General features: G+C 37.1%; 2 protein-coding genes across 2 annotated transcripts; one reads left to right on the top strand and one right to left on the bottom strand.

Moving 5' to 3' along the window:
- Positions 1-7427: 7427 nt before the first annotated feature.
- LOC148196870 (uncharacterized) lies at positions 7428-7968 on the top strand. Its single transcript, XM_088092773.1, has 2 exons — positions 7428-7640; positions 7708-7968. The coding sequence occupies exons 1-2, from the start codon at positions 7428-7430 to the stop codon at positions 7966-7968; spliced, it is 474 nt and encodes a 157-aa protein (XP_087948899.1).
- Positions 7969-8853: 885 nt separating this feature from the next.
- On the bottom strand, positions 8854-19277 carry LOC148196869 (uncharacterized). The gene is made up of 5 exons (XM_088092494.1): positions 18645-19277; positions 18337-18560; positions 18080-18237; positions 9469-9568; positions 8854-9367 (listed from the first exon to the last, which is right to left on the bottom strand). Exons 1-5 carry the CDS (start codon positions 19275-19277, stop codon positions 8854-8856), a joined length of 1629 nt encoding a protein of 542 aa, XP_087948620.1.
- Positions 19278-20947: the final 1670 nt, after the last annotated feature.

Genomic DNA, 20947 nt, shown 5'->3' with positions numbered 1-20947 from the left:
GGCCTTCTTGCAAGGTGATTTAGAGAGTGGCATTAGCAATTGATGAAAAGAATGATGAATTCCTAAAGTATATGAGAGTGAACAAGATGAAATTGATAACCCCAACAACATACTCATCCATTTAATTCATTAAAGTGTTTGTTTTCCTATTTTCCATTGATCAAATTCATGCATACATGTTTAATTACTGTCTTTTGCATTTAAACCTACAATCAATTGTTTACAAGTCTCAAATAATCAATAAATCATATAACTAACTAGGCCGTGAGTCCTTTGGGAGAACGATACTTGGTCTTACCTAGTTTTATTACTTGATACGATTCGGTCACACTTGCCGATTGTTCAACAAGTTTGTGGCGCCGTTTTTCGGTGTTCATAAATTTGTCATCACGGCCCCTCCAACGAAGTCCCTCGACTAAGTTCCTTCAAGTTCAGAGCACACCGTCAAGAGGTCGCCAGAACACCGTCGTCATGCCGCGACACCAACCACCACCCTCGACCAGCCCCCTCGGAAGAATGAATTTCGTCAACCACCACCCTCCTTACCGTCACTATCCTAACGTCGGCACACCAATTGCAACAAAAAAGGGGTTAACCTTGAGTTCTGAAGTGGGAGAGGAAAATTTAGGGGAGAGCTTCTGCGGAAACAAAAATTGGGAGAATGGGAGAGGGGAATCCCAAATTTTCATTTCATTAAGTCGAAGCTTCTACCGACGGTCGTAGTCCTTCGGTAAAGTCAAAAAGCCTTCCGTAATTAACCACTTACATGACCGTCGGTACATCCTTCGGTAACTAAACTTTACCGAAGGCCCCAGAGGTCGTCGGTTTTATTCCTTCAAAAATTAACAGTTTTCCTGTAGTGGAAGAGTCATTAGTGTGATCGAGAATGGTTGTTGTTTTGTAGGAAGTGTTAGTGTGTAGGTGTTGTGTGAAACAGAGAGAAAGTTAGTGGGGATGGATTGTTTTATGTATGCATGGTGTAATAGAAGAAAGTGAACTAGGGGTTGTGGGTTTTGGGAAATGGTGAGTAAAAGATGAGTGGGAGAAAGGGTTGGTTACTTGGGTTGTAGTGTGTGGAAGATATTGTGGGTGGAGGTTTGGGCTAAGTAAAAAAGAAGGGGGGCAAACCGAATATCTTCTTTCGTTGTTTGGGGTTTGTTTTGTTTACTATAGGGATTATATATGGAGTTTTGAAATAATTAAAGGTTATGGGGTTCACCTTATTTTCTTACGTGAATAAAGGCGTGGGAGTATGTTTGAGTGGAGTAAGATTGAGAGAAATTTGCATAGATGATTTTGTCCTGATTCGGATCTTACAATTCCTACATCCAGTCACTTATCTCAAATCAAGATAAACAGTTCACTACTCACAAAACAATTACAAATTACAATCATTAAGAAACAATTTGTAAAAGTTTAGAAACCACCTCTCTTGTTACCCCAAGAGATGAAAGTCACTTCCCCTGTAACCCACAAGGGATGAACACCTCCTCTGAATCTTCACAAAGGATGAACACCTCCTCCGAATGTTGCATCTAATTTCATTTGATGGAAGTTTAATTAAGTTTTGGTTGGACACTAGGAAAATTACATTGTTTCCTTGAGATTTTTGGACTGTAATTATGTTTATATTGCTCTGCCTAACATTGTATGAAATCTGATTGTGGTCTTGCAATGGGTATACGCTTAGTTTCCTAATTGGTGATTGCATCTTCGCTTAGTTGATCAATCTGTATAGAACACATTGGATCGAATGGATGTATTGTGTTTGCTTAGTTCGCGGTTATGATAGCATGATTTGTCTTCACTTAGGTTATTCATTCATGTTGGATTAGAGGTTAGAGTCACGAGACTCTTGCACTTTAATTGTCATGTCGATACTTTGATTTGGCTCAATATTCGATCTGTTTTGTGCTTGCGATTGGGTATACGCTTAGTTGCCTCATCGGTGTTTAATCTTTGCTTAGTTGATTAGGTTGTATGGTCCAGGACTGATTGAATTTGTGTATTGCATTCACTTAGTTTGTAATTTTGAAGACCGGATTACCCTTCGCTTAGTTGGGTAATTCGTGTTGGATTTGGATCAGAGTAGTGTGTAATTGTCGTTAATTTGTGATTGGAAGCATTAATTGAATTAATGACAAACCGTTTTTATTCTGTATTTGAACTCATTTTTACATTTTTGTTTGCATTCGTGTCTTATTTAAGTTCATCCACATTCACAAACTCTTCATCAACCCCCCACTACGTGTTCGACCTATTACCTGAACCACATTTGGTCCTTGAAAGACGACCTAGGAGTCACTTCCTAGCACTATACTGCATTTTTAATGCACATCAAATTTGTATGGGGTGTGACCTCCATCAACCTTCTCCTCGATAGACCCAATAGTGATATCAGAGCCGATGGTTTGTCTTTGTGACCGGCTCAAGACGAGTACAATGGTCCCTGTATTTGAAAGTCTTCCTGGCGAAGGGTTCACTAGTACAGAAACAGCATACAACGTCAAATAGTTTTTGGCTTTTCACGTCAAATTCGAGAACGATGTCATATTGGGAGACATTAAATTGACGTCCAATTTAAAACATTCGACGTTAATTTAACGTCAATTTTTGTCAATAAACGACAGTAATTTAACGTCGAATTTTGTCAATATACGACGTTAATCAATTTTTTTTTTTAAATTAATTGTAATCCTTTTTTACAACTCTACTATACCTGAAAAGTAGAACTATGAACGGTAATATATAATCAATAACAAACAACAAACAAGTTCAATCAAACAACAACAACAAGCAAGTTTAACCAAACAACAACAATAAACAAGTTCAACAAAAAAAACAACAAACAAGTTCAACAAATAAGTTCTTCAAAACGAAAACGAAAACTAACCTTTAAAAGGTGGGTTCATCGGAATAAAGTGTTACCACCAGAATGCGCCTATGAAGGACAAGAACACGAAAATAACCGGTGAAAACAAAACAAAAATCATACCTAAAGTAGTTAATTAATATGCATTTGTATCAAATGAAAGAAAGATTACATGTGATGATCGTCAAACTTTGTTTGAGAAAAGTTTGAGCAGAAAAGAGGGTCTCGCGCTAAGATAAAGTGAATGAATTTTCAATCTCCCGCTCAAATTTTTATTGAATTCACTAACCTTTTGACGTCTAACGTTGAGACATTCGATGTTTTATATCCTTTTACGTCGAATTATAATTCTAAACGACGTTTAATAATTGCATTTATTTACAAAATTGCCACCGATCATTTTTAACGTTGGCTATTGAGTGGTTAGACGTTGAACGCGTGACGTTATACGTTATTTTTGCACTAGTGGTTCCAGGTAAGCGTGTCCTGTTAAGATGAACGGCGGTACAAAGAGGTACTCGTGGTTGGGAATGTTTCCGCTGGAGGGGGACTGTACCAATGTGGAAGGGACTCACCCTTGAGGGGGAGATTGTTGGGAATCCAAGTGTGAGTCTAAGTCCCACATTGGATAGAAATGATAAAGTAGAGCACTATATAAAGGTGAAAGATCCATTAACCCATTGCCTTAAGGTTTTGGATAGAAAGTCGTGTCAATCCCTTATATGATTGGACTCATATCTCATTGGTGTTTGTGTCTCTACTGCAAACCCCCTCCATGATAGACCCAACAAGAACATGATTGCTTATTGCAGAAAAGACAAATTTTTAACCCCTCCATGATATCATGTTTAGATTAGAACAGGGGTTTGCTCTAAACACCTAGGTGCATACCTAAGTACTATTCTAGATACTAGACTAGCACACTACCCTTTAGTAGGCTTAATGATGATACATAGGTATAATCATTCTAACAGTTTCCTCATTTGTCTTCATGTAAGATTTTCATTTTTGATTTACGAAGCGAATCCAAAATTTTGGTGATGTGCTATATATCACATATTTGTTCTCATCTAAGCAAATGCTGATTCTGTCTGTTTTGTGTTTAATCTTATCTATTTTATATGATAAACAGACGAGGGGGCATTCAACGTGAAGAAATAGATACAACTTGGAAGTTCGTACTAAGCAGATGCTTGCTTCCAAATGCCTTTGTCTAGGGTATATATACTTGATAAATAATTAACCATGTTATTCTTTATGCATGGCCTACATTTGTCTTTGACTTATTTTAGTCAAGTGACTTTTGATCATCTTACCCTATTCCGGATTTTAAGGGGAAATTTTTTAGAGAGCCACTTCTATAATTATTAATTGTGTTAGTGAATTACTGTGGGCCCTAGAAAATATTATTAACATTCACATTTTTCACCCTTGAGGGCTTTTGTAATCGTAATACATCAAGGCTTTTGTAACTGTGATAAAGTTTAGGTCACATTTTTCACCCTTGAGGGCTTTTGTAATCGTAATACATCAAGGCTTTTGTAACTGTGATAAAGTTTAGGTTGATGTTTGATTGAAGGCTAGATCTATATATCGTATTTGTGTTTCTTCAAACTAATTTGTTAGACTGTGCTTTACAATATTTTCTATGCTAATTGTATAGATCTTAACTCATCCTCTAGGGTCCTATTACTGCAGTTACGGATTTCATGATTCATGATTGACTATCGAGAGAACCAAATTTCACTTATATTTGTTTCAGTATGACTAGAATAAAATATATAAGTGAGTGTTGAATCTCTTTTACAAATTGGTTCTGTGAGATTAAGTTTGATTTAAATCAAGTTTTCTTTTGTCCTGTATGCAATTGTTTGTCATTTAAATTCTCGGAGTATAAAATTCTGCATGCTTCCAGAGAAGTCAACATTTTTACCTTTTTGCATAGTTTTGAAATTTAAAATCGGAAACCATAGCAACCTTTTCCATCACCACAATATAGGATAGCAAAATTAGCATAGTTTTTATTTTCTAGGCATTAGGCTGTAGCTTTTTTTCTTTGCTATCTGTTTTACTTTTATAATTTTTTTCTAGGCATTTCTCTCCAAAGTAAGTAGGGTATTGATTACCTTATTAACCCTACTATTATTAATTTTACTCTACGCATTTCACAATTCATTACGTGTTTTTACTTTCTAATGAATTCAGTGACTGAATCAATCGGGCATAGTATTGTGTTCTTGGAGAAAAAAATTTATATGACATTCCAACAAGAAATTTACTCACTCAAGGAAGGTTCACGCACAGTAACTGAGTTTTTTTCATAATTGAAAATTCTATAGGAAGAGTTGGAAACCTGTATGCCAATGCCTAGTTGTGCATGTCATGTAAAATGCTCCTGTGCTGTTATAAAAAATGCAAGACACTATAACTATTTAAATTATGCAATTAGATTCTTGACTGGTTTAAATTACAATTTTACTATTATTAAATCTCAAATTCTATTGATGGATCTCTCACCTAATATTAATAGAACTTTTTCTACTGTTCTACGAAATGGCTGACAAAACAATTACAAACTCATCAAGATCTTTGGTGCTAGATCTTAGAACTGAACAATGTGAAAAGCTCATCAGTATACTCCAATATGATCAATATTCATCAGTGCAAGTGAATGTAAGTTCTCATGTTGGTCATTCACTTAATGAGAAATCCAAGACAGGTAAAGCTTTCATTTGTTCTTCACTTAATGCATGTGACATGGACTCTTGGATCATTGATTCGTGGTCTATGATCAATCAATATCTGTGCATCCTTATATTGTTTCAACTTATGCTTTGAAATTAAACTGATGTGTAAATTTTGCATTGCTAAACATGCTCGTACTGTATGGGTTTCCAAAGTCCATTGCATAGGTTCAGGATAAGGTGTTTATTAGTAATTTTTGGAAATAATTGTTTAAATCTTAAGGCACCATGATCTCCATACAGATGGTCAAACTGAGAATTTAAACAAAACCTTAGAAATGTACTTAAGGTGTTTTGTCTTTGATCATACTAAGGATTGGATGAATATGTTGCTATGGGCTCATCAGTATTGGTATAACTCTTCATTCCATCACAGCATTGGCATGTCTCCTTATCCAGTCGTGTATGGAAAATCACCACCTTCTATCATCATATATGAACATAGTGAGCATGATCCAACAAATCTCCAAGACTGTCTAAAAGCTTGTGATGCAATGTTAACAAAACTTAAAAAAAACTACATCATTCGTAGAACTACATGAAATTGCAGGTGGATAAAAAGAGGAGGTATGTACAATTAAAGGTAGGGGACCTAGCATTGATGAAATTATAGTCATATAGAAACATTTCGTTGTTTTAAGAAAGAACAAAAATTGTGCCTTCGGTATTTTGGGCCATCTGAGATAATTAAGAAGATTGGGAATGTTGTTTATAAATTACAGTTGTCAGATTTTACAAAGATACGTCCAATATTTCACATCTCTATGCTTAGAAGTTCGCAGGTGATCCTAAACATTTGATGTAGGATACTTAGGAAGATTCATTCCAAAATATATTGAGTTTTAGAAATTTTTATGAAAATCTTATTTTAAAAATTTTATTCCAAAACATATTTCATATGTTTTCAAAAATTGTTTCAAAAATAACATTCTGAAAATTTAGTTCGAGAAATTTTATTCTGGAAATTGTTTCGGAAATGTTGTTCCGAAAACAATGGAAAACTTGTTCCAAAAAACTTCATACGAAATTCGGGAGTCACTTTTTCGAAAGATAAAATAGTCACTTAAAACTTTGAGCGGGGTGTGAAAAGAAATTGTGGAGGTGTAAAAAGTAAAAATCAACTAAAACACATAATTTATAGGTTTAATGTCTCCGTAGGTCCCTATTTTGGTCATGAATTTCAAATAGGTCCTCTTCATTTTCAGCGTATCAATTGAGTCCTTGTTTTTGTAAAATTGAATCAATTACAGGCCTGCCGTTAAATTGGACAAACGGCCGTTACAGTATTGGTTACGTGGCATGGTTGAGTGCAGTTACTAATCAGACGTGGCATTTAAAACTATTTTTGTATTAAATAATTGGTATGCACAGATGTATATTCAGTTTTGGGTAAGGGCAAAGTAGGAAATTTGAAAAAATTAAAGGGCAAGACGTTTTAATTGAGGAATGCACATGAGATTGGGGAAAGAAATTGAGGGTTTTTATTATTAGGGTTCGCGTGAGAGGCCAAAAATCGCGATCCTAAGTTCGATCCAAAAATCAGGTGTGGGTCCTTTTGTTGTTGGAAGCAAGAAGCTGAAGCACGTGGTTAGTGGAGGTTAATCTCAAGGAAGGTCAGTGTTTGTCCCCATTGATGTATGGTTTGGTCTCTGGTTTTAATTGCATTTTGGTGGTCCCCCATGATGTATGGTTTGGTCTCTGGTTTTGATTGCATTTTGGTGGTCCCCCATGTATGGTTTTGCCGATGTTCGTTGGTGAAGCTTATGTAGTTGGAAGTGGGAGGGTGCGCGTTCTTTGTTCGACTCGAAGTGATGGATAATGAAGTGCAGAAATCGCATTCTTGTTCATCTTCGACATGCAATGGGTGGCGGAATCAAAACTGTGATGTCGTTTTTCGTGGTGGTGGAGTATCTACCATTGATGGTGTATCACCCCTTTGCCTCTGTGGAGAGAAAACAGTGGTAAGAACAGCTAGAACTGCTAAGAACAGAGGGAAGCAATTCTGGAGCTGCCCTAAGTACAAGGTAAGAACGTGTAGAAGTAGTGTTTTGTTTGAGTGGAAAGTCGTTTTAATTGTTATTTTTTTCACAGACTGGACATGAAGGTGGTTGCAATTTCTTCAAATGGTGTTGTGAAGACGGTAATGACAAAAGCTATACGAATGTGAAGTGGGAAGAAAAGCATGAGTCTTTGTCAAAGACAGGAGAAATGGGAGGTGGATCGAAGATGATGAGTGATTTGATTAAATCTGTCAACGTTGTGGAGAAATGGATTAAGGTGTTGACAGGATTGGTTATTTTGATTTTTTTACTTAATATTATTGTAATTTCAATATGGATTATAAATCCATAATGTAGTAGTGTTGATCGTATTCTTAGGAAGAAATTAGCCGGGTTTTTCGGTTTGTTAGGATGGAACTGTTTATGTATATGACGAGATGTGAAGGAATGAAGTTGTGTTACTGAAGTGATAAACATAATAAATTGAGGTTTTGGTTTAATGTAGCAGGTTTTAAGGCCTTTTGAAAACTGTTGAATGTTTATTTTATTCACAGCAATGTTACATAATAATTAACGCTCGTCCAACTACCGTGTCTATCGCTCGTCCAACTAGGTCCCTATTCCCTAGCGTTCGGTTTAGTCGTCCTCCCTCGTGTACCGCTCATCCAACTACGTCCGTGCTCAAGACCGTTCGGTCTGGTCGTCCACCCTCCTGCATCGGTCTTCGAACAACCTCCGTGCTGAAGACCGTTCGGTGTGGTCGTCCTCCCTTGTCTACCGCTCGTCCAACTACATCCGTGTTCAAGACCGTTTGGTCTGGTCGTCCACCCTCCTGTATCGCTCTTCGAACTACCTCCGTGGTGAAGACCGTTCGGTCTGGTCGTCCACCTCCTGTATCGCTTTTCCAACTACCTCCGTGTTCAAGACCGTTCGGTCTGGTCGTCCACCCTCCTGTATCGGTCTTTCCAATTACCTCCGTGTTGCAGACCGTTCGGTCTGGTCGTCCACCCTCGTGTATCGTTCTATATAAGACGTCAAAGAAGGAAATTGTAATATATCCAAAACATTGTAATACATCCAAAATAGTTCCTGCTCATTGTAATACATCGAAAACCATACATAGTTGGCATCATTGTCATTCATTAAATTACATAGCAGTAAAACCATAAACCTTGTTCCTTAGACTATTACATAATAAGATCCTTAAACTTGGCATCATTGTCATTTATACACACATCTATAGTTGAGCTTCCTGGTCATTCATACACACTTCAGATAACTGTGATGATGGCATGATTGGTTCTTGGGTTGCTTTGGGGCAACGACTCCTGTTGTGCCCAACCTCCCTACATAGCCCGCATCTCTTCCGCAAACCACCCTTGCTCACTCGTGAATCATCCTTTCTGATCTCCCACTGCTCCAGTCTTCTTTTCCTTTTAGGTCTTCCAGGCATAACCTTTTTCCTAGGAGGCATGACATCCGGATATGGTGTTAGGTCCCACATGTTGTTTCCGTTGATGGGATATACGATTGATGCATAGGTTTCTTCATAGGTGGACTTTAGAAAGCAAGCCGGAATGAACTGCTGGCCATCAATATTAAGAAGCTTCATTGCGGCTAGGGAGTGACAACATGGAATTCCTGTGATGCTCCATCTCCTGCACGAGCATGAGAACTCGTCTATGTTTACAACAAATTTTTCTCCACTTTGGGAGACGTGTCTTACTTCAAAGAGTTTGTGTGCTGACCAGCTATAAAGAAATAAAAAAAAATTTAAACAACACATTTAAGTGTCTGACATAAAGTTTACCAAGGAATGAATAAACATTTATGAAGTTATGAAGAAAGTTACCTAGGTATCCAGTTCTTGGTTGCTTGGGATTCCTTTGTAAATCTGGCCTGGATCTTTGGACAAATTGGTCCTGAAAATGATTGTATCTTAGACCTATTTTGATGGAAGCTTAGCCATGCTTAGAATGACCTGGACCATGCAGACAAAGTTTAAAAAAAAAATCCAGAACAGTATTGGTGCAGCAGATTGAAATCAGCAGTGAGAATGCAGCGGAAATTGAGTGAGATTGGTTGATGGTTGGTGTGTTTGAGTGGAATGAGTATGTGGGGGAACCTCACAGCTCAGAAGGCCTTCCTACAATGGAAGGAAGCTAGAGGAAAGGGAAGAGAAAGAAGAGAGAACAAATGACTCAAGAGCAATAGGGCTGGAAATTAAATTCAGCAGCAATTTACTAAGCTCAAAAGTAAGTCAATGCAAAGAAAAGACCCTCTTATTTATAGGTGAAGAGGAGCCTAATTTCTGATTTTAATTCCCTCCTAAATTCAAATTATTTAGATTTATTTTGATCAAGCAAAGTCCATGCCTCATTCCAGCTCAGCCAGCAAGGTGTATGCTTCCTTCCAAATCAGCCAATTCACGTGGAAAATGCTGGTGCATGCCGTAAGCACCTCCTTTTTGGCTCCTTTGCTTGGTTCTATTGATTTAACTTCTTGGATGGCTCAATCATAGTCTCCAAGATTTATTAATTCCTACAAAACAAAGTATAAGTGCTTTAGTTAAGAGAAGAAGGATTTTTATAAGTAACCTTCCATAGAAGTAAAATGTTAGGTGATCCTTCTTCTTCTTGAATCTTCCTTGCCATTGCTCTAGTAAGAGGTCCAATGTGATTTCTTGATGGTTTTCCATCAGACCCTCCCTCTTGAAAAAGATCTGTCCTCAGATCTGCTTCATCCTGTTGATCATCTCCTGTGAAAGGAATTAAATCGCAGATGTTAAAAGTAGGACTGACACCATAACTTTCAGGAAGGTCTAATATGTATGCATTATCATTTATCTTTTTGACCACCTTGAATGGACCATCTCCTCTTGGACTAAGTTTGGATTTCCTTTGAGAGGGAAATCTTTCCTTTCTCAAATGAAGCCAAACTAGGTCTCCTTTTTCAAAAACTATTTTCTTTCTCCCTTTGTTGTTGTATTCTGCATATTTTTTAGTTTGTTTTTCAATTTGGATTTTAACTTTCTCATGTAACTTCTTGATAAACTCCGCTTTAGAAGCACCTTCTTTATGAAGAAAAGAAGATGATTCTGGAAGAGGTAGTAAATCAAGAGGTGTGATAGGGTTAAAACCATAAACAACCTCAAAAGGAGAAAGATTAGTAGTCTTGTGGACTACTCTATTATAAGCAAATTCAATATGAGGTAGATGTTCATCCCAAGATTTGTTATTTCCTCTTAATATTACCCTTAATAATGTAGATAAAGATCTATTTACTACTTCAGTTTGCCCATCAGTTTGTGGGTGACATGTAGTAGAAAATAGAAGTTTAGTTCCAAGCTTTTCCATAAAGTTTTCCAAAAATGGCTTAGAAACTTCACATCTCTATCAGACACTATAGTTTTGGGTAAGCCATGCAATCTCACTATTTCTTTAAAGAAGAGTCTAGAGATATAGCTAGCATCATCTACTTTGTGGCAGGGTATAAAATGAGCCATTTTACTAAAACGATCTACTACCACAAATATAGAATCATACCCCCTTTGAGTTCTTGGCAATCCTAAGACAAAGTCCATGCTTATGTCCTCCCAAGGGGTATTAGCTATAGGAAGAGGTGTATAGAGTCCATGAGGCATAATTTTGGACTTAGCTTGTAAACAAGCTATACATTTAGAACAATGCCTTTGAACATCTATTCTCATGTGTGGCCAATAAAATTTACTTTTCAAAATGTTTAGAGTTTTATCAACTCCATGATGGCCCATGAGTCCTCCTCCATGACTCTCTTTGATAAGAAGTTTTCTAATGGATCCTTGGGGTATACAAAGTTTTCCTTTATTAAAAAGATACCCCTCAGAAAGATAGAATCCATCAAAAGGCTTCTTAAGACATGATGAATAAGTGGATGCAAATGTTTCATCATTTTCATATAACTCTTTTATGTCATCAAATCCTAGTATTTGGGATCCTAGGGTTACTAATAATGCATGTCTTCTAGATAAAGCATCCGCAACAACATTAGTACTCCCCTTTTTGTGTTTGATGACATAGGGAAATTGCTCAAGATATTCCACCCACTTTGCATGTCTTTTGTTTAGCTTTGCTTGCCCTTTAATGTACTTGAGAGATTCATGGTCAGTGTGTATGATGAATTCTCTAGTTACCAAGTAATGCTCCCAAGTTTTTAAAGCTCTAATGAGGGCATACAACTCTTTGTCATAGGTAGGATAGTTTAAGGTAGGCCCCCTAAGTTTTTCACTAAAGTAAGCTACGGGATGTCCTCCTTGTATTAAAACAGCTCCTATTCCTACCCCAGATGCATCACATTCTAGTTCAAAGGCTTTGGAAAAATCAGGCAAAACTAGAATAGGTGCATGTGTTAACTTGTGTTTCAAAGTCTCAAAAGACAACTCTTGCTTATCACCCCAAATAAAAGGCATATCTTTCTTGACTAGCTCATTTAAAGGAGCAGCTATGGTGGAGAAGTCTTTCACAAATCTTCTATAAAAACTTGCTAACCCATGAAAACTTCTCACCTCTCCTACATTTTTAGGGGTTGGCCATTCTTGTATAGCCTTGATCTTCTCTGGATCAACATGTACACCTTCTTTTCCCACTTTGAATCCAAGGAAAATCACACTTTCTTGACAAAAAGTACATTTGTCAAAGTTGGCAAAAAGATGATGTTCTCTAAGAAGAAGCAAGACTTTTCTGACATGATTAAAATGTTCTTGAAGGCCTTGACTATAGATTAGGATATCATCAAAGTAGACCACTACAAATCTCCCTATGCATTCTCTAAGAACATGGTTCATTAACCTCATGAATGTACTTGGAGCATTGGTCAAGCCAAAGGGCATGACTAACCATTCATACAAACCAAACTTGGTCTTAAAAGCAGTTTTCCATTCATCTCCTTCATGAATTCTTATTTGATGGTATCCGCTTTTGAGATCAATTTTGGTGAAAAAATTTGCTCCATGTAATTCATTCAGCATATCATCTAGCCTAGGAATGGGGTGCCTATACTTGACAGTTATGTTGTTAATGGCCCTACAATCTGTACACATTCTCCAAGATCCATCCTTCTTAGGAACCAACAACACAGGCACAACACAGGCACAGCACAGGGACTTAAACTCTTTTGGATCCACCCTTTGTTCAACAAGTCATTAACTTGTTTCTCTATTTCTTTTGTTTCCATAGGGTTGGTTCTATAGGCTGGCCTATTGGGTAGGCTTGCCCCAAGCACCAAATCTATTTGATGTTCTATTCCCCTCAAAGGTGGTAATCCACTTGGTACCTCTTTGGGAAATATATCATCAAATTCCTTTAAAAGTTTTTGCAACCCCTTTGGTAGAGAACCAAGTTCATGAGTGATTGAAACAAATGCCTCTTTGCAATAAAGAAGGAAATGAGGTTGTCCAAGAAAAAGATTTTTGGAAATATTTAAGGTTTGAGGTTGGACAACTTCATGGGCTGAGGCATGGGTTACCAAATTCTTTCTTTCTTTCTTATTTTCTTTTTTCTTTTCTCCATCCAACTTCTTCTTAAGAATTATTTGGTCCTCTCTTACTTGTGAAGGTGTAAGAGGACACAAAATAATTTTCTTTCCCTTGTGTTGAATGGTGATTTTGTTGGTGACTCCATCATGTAAAGCTTGTTTATCATATTGCCAAGGTCTTCCAAGTAATATGTGCCCAGCTTCCATTGGTACTATATCACAAACAATTTGATCTTCATATTTGCCAATGGAAATAGGTACACTTACTTGTTCTTTAACTACTATTCCATCATCCTCTTTGATCCATTGAAGTTTGTAAGGTTTAGGATGAGGAGTAGTAGTTAAGCCAAGCTTTTCTACCATTCTAGAACTACAACAGTTGCAACAAGAGCCACTATCCACTATCATTGAACATGTCTTTTCTAAAACTTTGCATCTTGTGTGGAATAGGTTCTCTCTTTGTGACTGTTCTAATTCTACATGTTTACTTTCCAGGAGTCTCCTTACCATAAGTAAGTCACCATCACAAGGTAAAGCTTCTTCTTCTTCAGAAGTGGATGTTTCAGACTCACTATATGAAGAACCCTCACTTTCACTCTCATGCTCAAGGATGTAAGTTGACCTTCTATTGCGGCACTCAGATGCATGGTGCCCTTTTTCCCCACATCTAAAGCACTTAGTCTCCTTACTCTTATGATCTCTTGAAGGTTCTTTGAATTTTTCTTTTCCTCTCTCTCTCTCTAACTTCTTCATATCTTGGCTTGGTTAGACTACCCTCCCTCTTATACTCTTTCTTATGGTTAGAACTATGAGGGTAATCTTTCTTGGTGAAGCTTTTCCTCTTGAGTTGTTGCTCTACCCTCACACAAAGTTGGACTAACTCATTGAGATCATTGTAGGGTATAAGTTCAACCCTATCTCTTATGTCATAGTTGAGTCCACTTTGAAACCTAGCAATTGTTATCCTAGGTTCTTCTCTTATCCCAACTCTCAACATGAGTAACTCCATTTTCTGTCTATATTCCTCAACACTCATGTTCCTTTGTTGAAGTTTGTGGAGCTTATCCATTAATTCCCTATCATAATAGGTTGGTACATGCCTTCTTCTCAAGGCAGTTCTCAACTCATTCCAATATCTGATGGGAGGTAAGTGTCTTAGCCTATAATCCTTGACCAAGGCTGTCCACCAAATTAAGGCATAGCCTTGAAAGCTTAGAGAAGCCATGGTGACTCTCCTTTCATCATCTATTTGGTGGCACTCAAACAATTGCTCAACTTTCATTTCCCACTCTAGATATTCTTCCACATCATCCTTTCCATGAAAAGAAGGTAGATCAATTTTGGGCTCTCTTGGATGGTGTTCTCTCACTCTATGATGTCTTCTAGGAGGCATTTGGTAGTGGTCATCATTGTGATGACTACTATATTGCTCAAGCTCACTATGAGAAGATGATGATTCTTCTCTTCTCCTATGGGAAGATCTCTCTTTCTTTTTGTCTTGATTAATCAAAAGTTGACTAATCATGTCTTTGAGCTCACTAATCTCTCTATCCCTTTGTTCAAATTTTTGTTGAAATTCCTCCCTTAAAGAACTCTCACTATTGGGTTTGATGCTACCTTGCACACTTGATTGACTCATTCTTGTCAAATGAAAGAGGTTTTCACAAGGTTTTCAAAATATTTGACAAGTAATGAATGAAAAGATTTTCACAAGCTTTCTTTATTTTTTTGGTGAAAAATTTCTAAAGAGATTCTAGAGGTAAAAGATGTTTCTAAGTAGCTCCCAAGAAGAAGAGGTGAGTCACAAATGGACAAGCTTAGAAACCAAGTTCTTCCTTAGCCAGAGTTTCCTTAGAGTTATCTTTTACCTTAGTTTCTAAGTAGAAATTCTTCAAATTCTTTTCAAATGTTATGAAATGAACCTAAAACCAAAGAAAGGTTGACTAAATGCTATGAAATCCTATATACCACGGAGACTTAAAAAAACAAAAAAAAATTAAGCAAGAAATTAAAGAAAGCAATAAAGATGCAAGAATGTAAATGCTAGACGGCCCTAAGTGAAAGTGCAAGTGACACTTGGAGCCCCTTGACACACTTCCACACTAAGAAAACAAAATTGGACTATTACAATGTTCAATTGTGAACTTGGAATTGCTTCAAGAGCATTTTTCCAAGTTACTTGGCTCAAAAAAACAACAAAGAAAAAATACAATTTCAAACAGCAAATTCCGTGATATTTGGTGTAAATAAACTTGAAATGAGGCCTAGAAGTAATGTGAGCTTTGTCTTCTTGCTGCTGCAGAAAGCTACTCAAAATGAAGGTGTGAGTTGCTCTTTTTCCAGGTTTGAAATGCTGCTGTAACAGAGTTTTTCAGCTGCTGTAACAGAGTTTTTCAGCTGCTGGACAGTGGTGTTTGGCTGCTGTTGAGTCTTCCTTCTTGCTCCACTTTCAATGCTCAAACCACTTCCTAGGAGGCTACCAAAGTAGGAGAAGGATTCTGGTGCTGGATGCCCCAATCAGCTTGCACATACACTCCAAAACTCAGCAAAATCACACCAATCAGTTTAAAAAAAAATCTGCACCAAACTATGCTGTTGTTTGCACCAAACTATGCTGCTGTTTTGAAACTTAGGATGCCAAAAAAATAGACACAGCAATTTGGAACAGCACACCAATGAAATGTACACAAAAAGAACTTATCAAAGGCACTAGAATGGATGAATAAAGCAAGAAAAACACAAGCACAGTCCAGAAATTCTTCCAATACAAACTGTTTGATAAGTTTCAAAAGTGTTTGATAAAATGCCTCACTGAGTTTCAGCTTTGTTTTTCAAGATTTGTAATCTGGATTGGTTGGTTCTAACATCTTTTTAACACTTGATTCTTCTTCTTTTGATCATGTATTTTCATTTTTAAACATTGAACCAGCTTTTTCACCATCCAGCAATGTAATTTAAACCAAAATTACCAAAACAGTTGCTGGAAAAAAATCAAAAACTGCACAAAAATTATGAACTAAAATGGTGGTTTTGGAACCCAAAATGAGTAGCAGTGTTTCAGCAGCTTGGATGAATGTTCAAACAACTTTAATTCATGATATTAAACATGTTTAAACTCTTAAACAGCTGAATTAACGCTTACTACTCAAATTCACTGGTCCACTTCCAATTTTAACTCAAAATTGATGGTTTAAGTATCCAATCTGCATATAACTTCAATTTTGACCAAATGAACAGTATTAACAACTTTTAATCATCCATTTAGACTTGCTCAAGCTTTCCAAAAGCACAGAAACAGCAGGATTCGAAAATCACCCTTGCTATGGCCAAATTATGCAGCAAAAACCATCAATTAACCAACCACTTTTAGTTTTTCATGGATTCAAAAACTGGACAGCAAAGGAAATGACTCTAAGAAGTGTAAAAACACAGATCTAAGCTAGATTTAATGTGCTTAGCATGACCAAACTCAGATTAGACAATTCAAAGAAACTTAGCACGGTGAAAAGCTTGGATTAAAAGCTGCAACAGTGGAATGCTATTAATTGTGAGCAACCAAGCTATGCAAATTGCATTTCATTGCTTGTAATGGTCTGCTACACTTTTAGCATCATTCACTATCATCAACCAAATTTGTATAAAGCACTAGAATAAAAAAAAAATCAACTGGAAAACAGATTCATGATTTAAAAACAGAATTGAAATTTTGCAGCAGAGTTCAACACAGATTTGAAATCAAAATGGATTTCTAGTGCTTTAGCTTGTATCACCAAGGCTAGAACAAATTCTCATTGCCTTTATTGGTTGATATATAGTTTATCTAGCACTTGAACTCAAGCAAAACGAATTAAACCAGCAGAAAAGAATACCAAAGCAGTGACAGAAATTAAAACTGCAATATTCACTTGCACATGACCAAGACAACACTGAAATTGAAAATTAAAGCTGGAAATGACTCAAACAAAGAAAATTCACCGTTTAAAATGAAAGGACAACATCAACACACAAAGGAAACTCAAATTGAACTACTGGAAAAGTAATACACAGCAAAACAGAAATGAAAAACAGCACCTTTGGAAACAAAACAGAACACTGATTTGGAAAACTGAAACAGAAATTAGATCACCATTGGAAGCAGAAAATGGAAGAGAAACTTAGCTCTGGTTTGCGTGGACAACCAAGGCTCTAGATACCACTTGATGGAAGCTTAGCCATGCTTAGAATGACCTGGACCTTGCAGACAAAGTTTCAAAAAAAAATCCAGAACAGTATTGGTGCAGCAGATTGAAATCAGCAGTGAGAATGCAGCGGAAATTGAGTGAGATTGGTTGATGGTTGGTGTGTTTGAGTGGAATGAGTATGTGGGGGAACCTCACAGCTCAGAAGGCCTTCCTACAATGGAAGGAAGCTAGAGGAAAGGGAAGAGAAAGTAGAGAGAACAAATGACTCAAGAGCAATAGGGCTGGAAATTAAATTCAGCAGCAATTTACTAAGCTCAAAAGTAAGTCAATGCAAAGAAAAGGCCCTCTTATTTATAGGTGAAGAGGAGCCTAATTTCTGATTTTAATTCCCTCCTAAATTCAAATTATTTAGATTTATTTTGATCAAGCAAAGTCCATGCCTCATTCCAGCTCAGCCAGCAAGGTGTATGCTTCCTTCCAAATCAGCCAATTCACGTGGAAAATGCTGGTGCATGCCGTAAGCACCTCCTTTTTGGCTCCTTTGCTTGGTTCTATTGATTTAACTTCTTGGATGGCTCAATCATAGTCTCCAAGATTTATTAATTCCTACAAAACAAAGTATAAGTGCTTTAGTTAAGAGAAGAAGGATTTTTATAAGTAACCTTCCATAGAAGTAAAATGTTAGGTGATCCTTCTTCTTCTTGAATCTTCCTTGTCATTGCTCTAGTAAGAGGTCCAATGTGATTTCTTGATGGTTTTCCATCATGTTTTTTGCCCATCTTTGCATTATGTATACCCTAATTTCTTCCAGCATTGTTATGATTGGTTTAGTCCTGGTGTGAACCAAGACACTGTTGAAAGCCTCACTCATATTGTTGACCAATGTGTCACATTTTGGTGTTGGACTGAATCTGGTCCTTGACCAATATCTACAACAGATGATATATACACATGTTAAAACTGCAACTAATATGGACAAACATAAAATAATATAGAAAGGGAAAAAATAATTAATACAAATTGTCAACCTTGGAGGGATGGCAATCAAATGCTTGAATGCGTCTTCATTTATATCTTTAATGTTTCTCATCTCCCTTTCCCATTTTTGTGGATGAGTGGCAGTAGCTGCCCTCCACATCAGCTGTTTCAGATTTTTACCAGGAAACTTTTTCCTAAAGTTTGAATATAAGTGTCTGACACAAAATCTCTGGTCAACACCTGGGAGTAACTGTTGTATGGCTGGTAGTAGACCCTGTGGTGTTAACATAAAACATTTATCACCATATCAAATTAATGAACCAATATACGAAAGAAGCAATTTAAATATGATTATTACCTTTTGTTGGTCGGAGACAAAAGTAATTGAAGAACATACTTCTCCACCACCAAGATCATCTATCAAAAGTTTCAAAAACCACATCCATGAATCTTTGTTTTCGACTTCTACCACCGCATATGCAATGGGCAACATTTGATCATTTCCATCCCTCCCAACAGCCGTCAACAGCTCACCACCATACTTCCCTTTCAAAAAGGCTCCATCTAATCCAATTATTGACCTACAGCAGACAAAACTGTCTTTGCATGCCTTCAGACAACAGTAAAATCTCTTGAAAATTAACTCACCCTCATTATTCTCAACATGGACCTTAACTGTAGATCCCAGATTTCTTTCCAACAACTCATGCGCATAATCATATATCCTCTTATATTGTTCATTAAAGGACCCATCAATTTGATTAGAAGCAATAGCTTTGGCTCTATAAGCCATAGACCTTGATATACCTATGTTCCACTTCCTTTGAACTTTTTCACGAATATCAACACCCTTCATCTTAGGATTTTCCTGAACTGTTTTCACCAACTTTTTGCTCAACCACTTGGCGTCAACTAACTCCAGGTTGAACTCCCTGCTGCATGTATGAATGTCTTTTTTAGTTCTCAGCTGCCATGATTTTACAGCCTCCATATAACCAAAGTATATGGTCCATGGGCATTCTCCTTTTGCACCAAAGCACTTCATCCTCAATCTTCTATTGTCATTTTTTACAAACTTTATATTCCTCCCATTTTCCAAGGCATACCCTTTTAGAGCATCTAAAATATCTTGCTTTTCTGCAAAAAAAGTCCCCACTTCCCATGTAAAGTCTACCATACTTTTTGGCATACAAAAAATACCAAACCTCCCATAACCTTCACTATCATTAACCTCTTCATCACTATCTGTTGCACTAAGAAATTCCTCAGATTTCCACTCAAAATCTGACAATCCTCTATCGTCATGATCATGACATTCAACACTGACATTATCACGGTCATCATCACTGTCACAAAGACTTTCTACTTCTACTTCGACATTACCATCTACATCACCATCTATATCACATTCAACACTCACATCTACTAGGCCCTCTAAGCACTCATTATTTTCATGTACATCACCTTCTTCAGTAGATGTACTCCAACTACAAAGATAAACTTCATCCTCCACAACTCCTTCACACACATTCAACTCTTGCTCTTCTTCAACCTCATGCAACTCTTGTACGTGACCATGACCTTCAACCTCTACTTCAACAGCACCACCATCTTCTTCACCCTCGTTCACCTCTTGTAAGTCACCATCAACTACACCATTTACTTCAACACCGTCACCATCTTCTTGACAAACATTCACCTCTTGTAAGTCACCATCAACTACATCATTTACTTCAACACCGTCACCATCTTCTTCACAAACATTGACCTCTTGTAAGTCACCATCAACTACACCATTTACTTCAACACCCTCACCATCTTCTTCACAAACATTCACCTCTTGTAAGTCACCATCACCTTCACCATTTACTTTAACAGAATCACCATCTTCTTCAACCTCTTTTTGTACTGTACCATTACCTTCAACTTCTCCTTCATCATTAGTAATGTCTTCAAGCATATGAATGACTTCGGGATCAGAAACTACATGAACAACGTATAAGTGAACTTCACCATTAAGCCTAGCTAAGTTAGCCATATGCATGGCACCTCTGTCATCAATCAATTGTTCCAACCTATTTTCCAACACTAAACCCCCTCCTAAACAGTTCCATAAATCTTTAAAATTCTCATATCCTAAACTTTTGACTACACTGACAACCACAAAAAAACTCCACGTGTCAGGATCAAAGGACAAAGTTGTTGTCTCCCCTTCATACTTTAGGGTACTATCATTAATGAACTTTCCTCCATGGTGGAAGACACACACAATAGCGTCCTCCATTACGCACAACACAACATAAATATATCTACAGACCTATTATGAAAACATATCACGACAAAAAAATATATATTAAAACATGCACAGAGATCAAATAACTTTAAACATACGCACTCAGACAAAGTCAAATAACTTTAAACATACATGGGGGACCACTAAAATGCAATCAAAACCAGAGACCAAACCATACATCAATGGGGGACCACCACCGAATATTGTAGTTTCGATTGAATAAAAACGAAGACAATAAAGCACAAACACTGACCTTCCTTGAGATTAACCTCCACTGACCACGTGCTTCAGCTTCTTGCTTCCAACAACAAAAGGACCCACACCTGACCTACCGAGACACCACTCACTGCATGCACTCTGCCGCTTCA

The sequence above is a fragment of the Vigna umbellata genome, chromosome 6 (assembly GCF_029865625.1).
Source record: "Vigna umbellata cultivar VRB3 chromosome 6, Vumbellata_1.0, whole genome shotgun sequence".
In the NCBI taxonomy this organism is placed as follows: Eukaryota; Viridiplantae; Streptophyta; class Magnoliopsida; order Fabales; family Fabaceae; genus Vigna; species Vigna umbellata.
The sequence above is the reverse complement of the archived record's forward strand: the minus strand, read 5'-3'. Positions and strand labels throughout refer to the sequence as shown.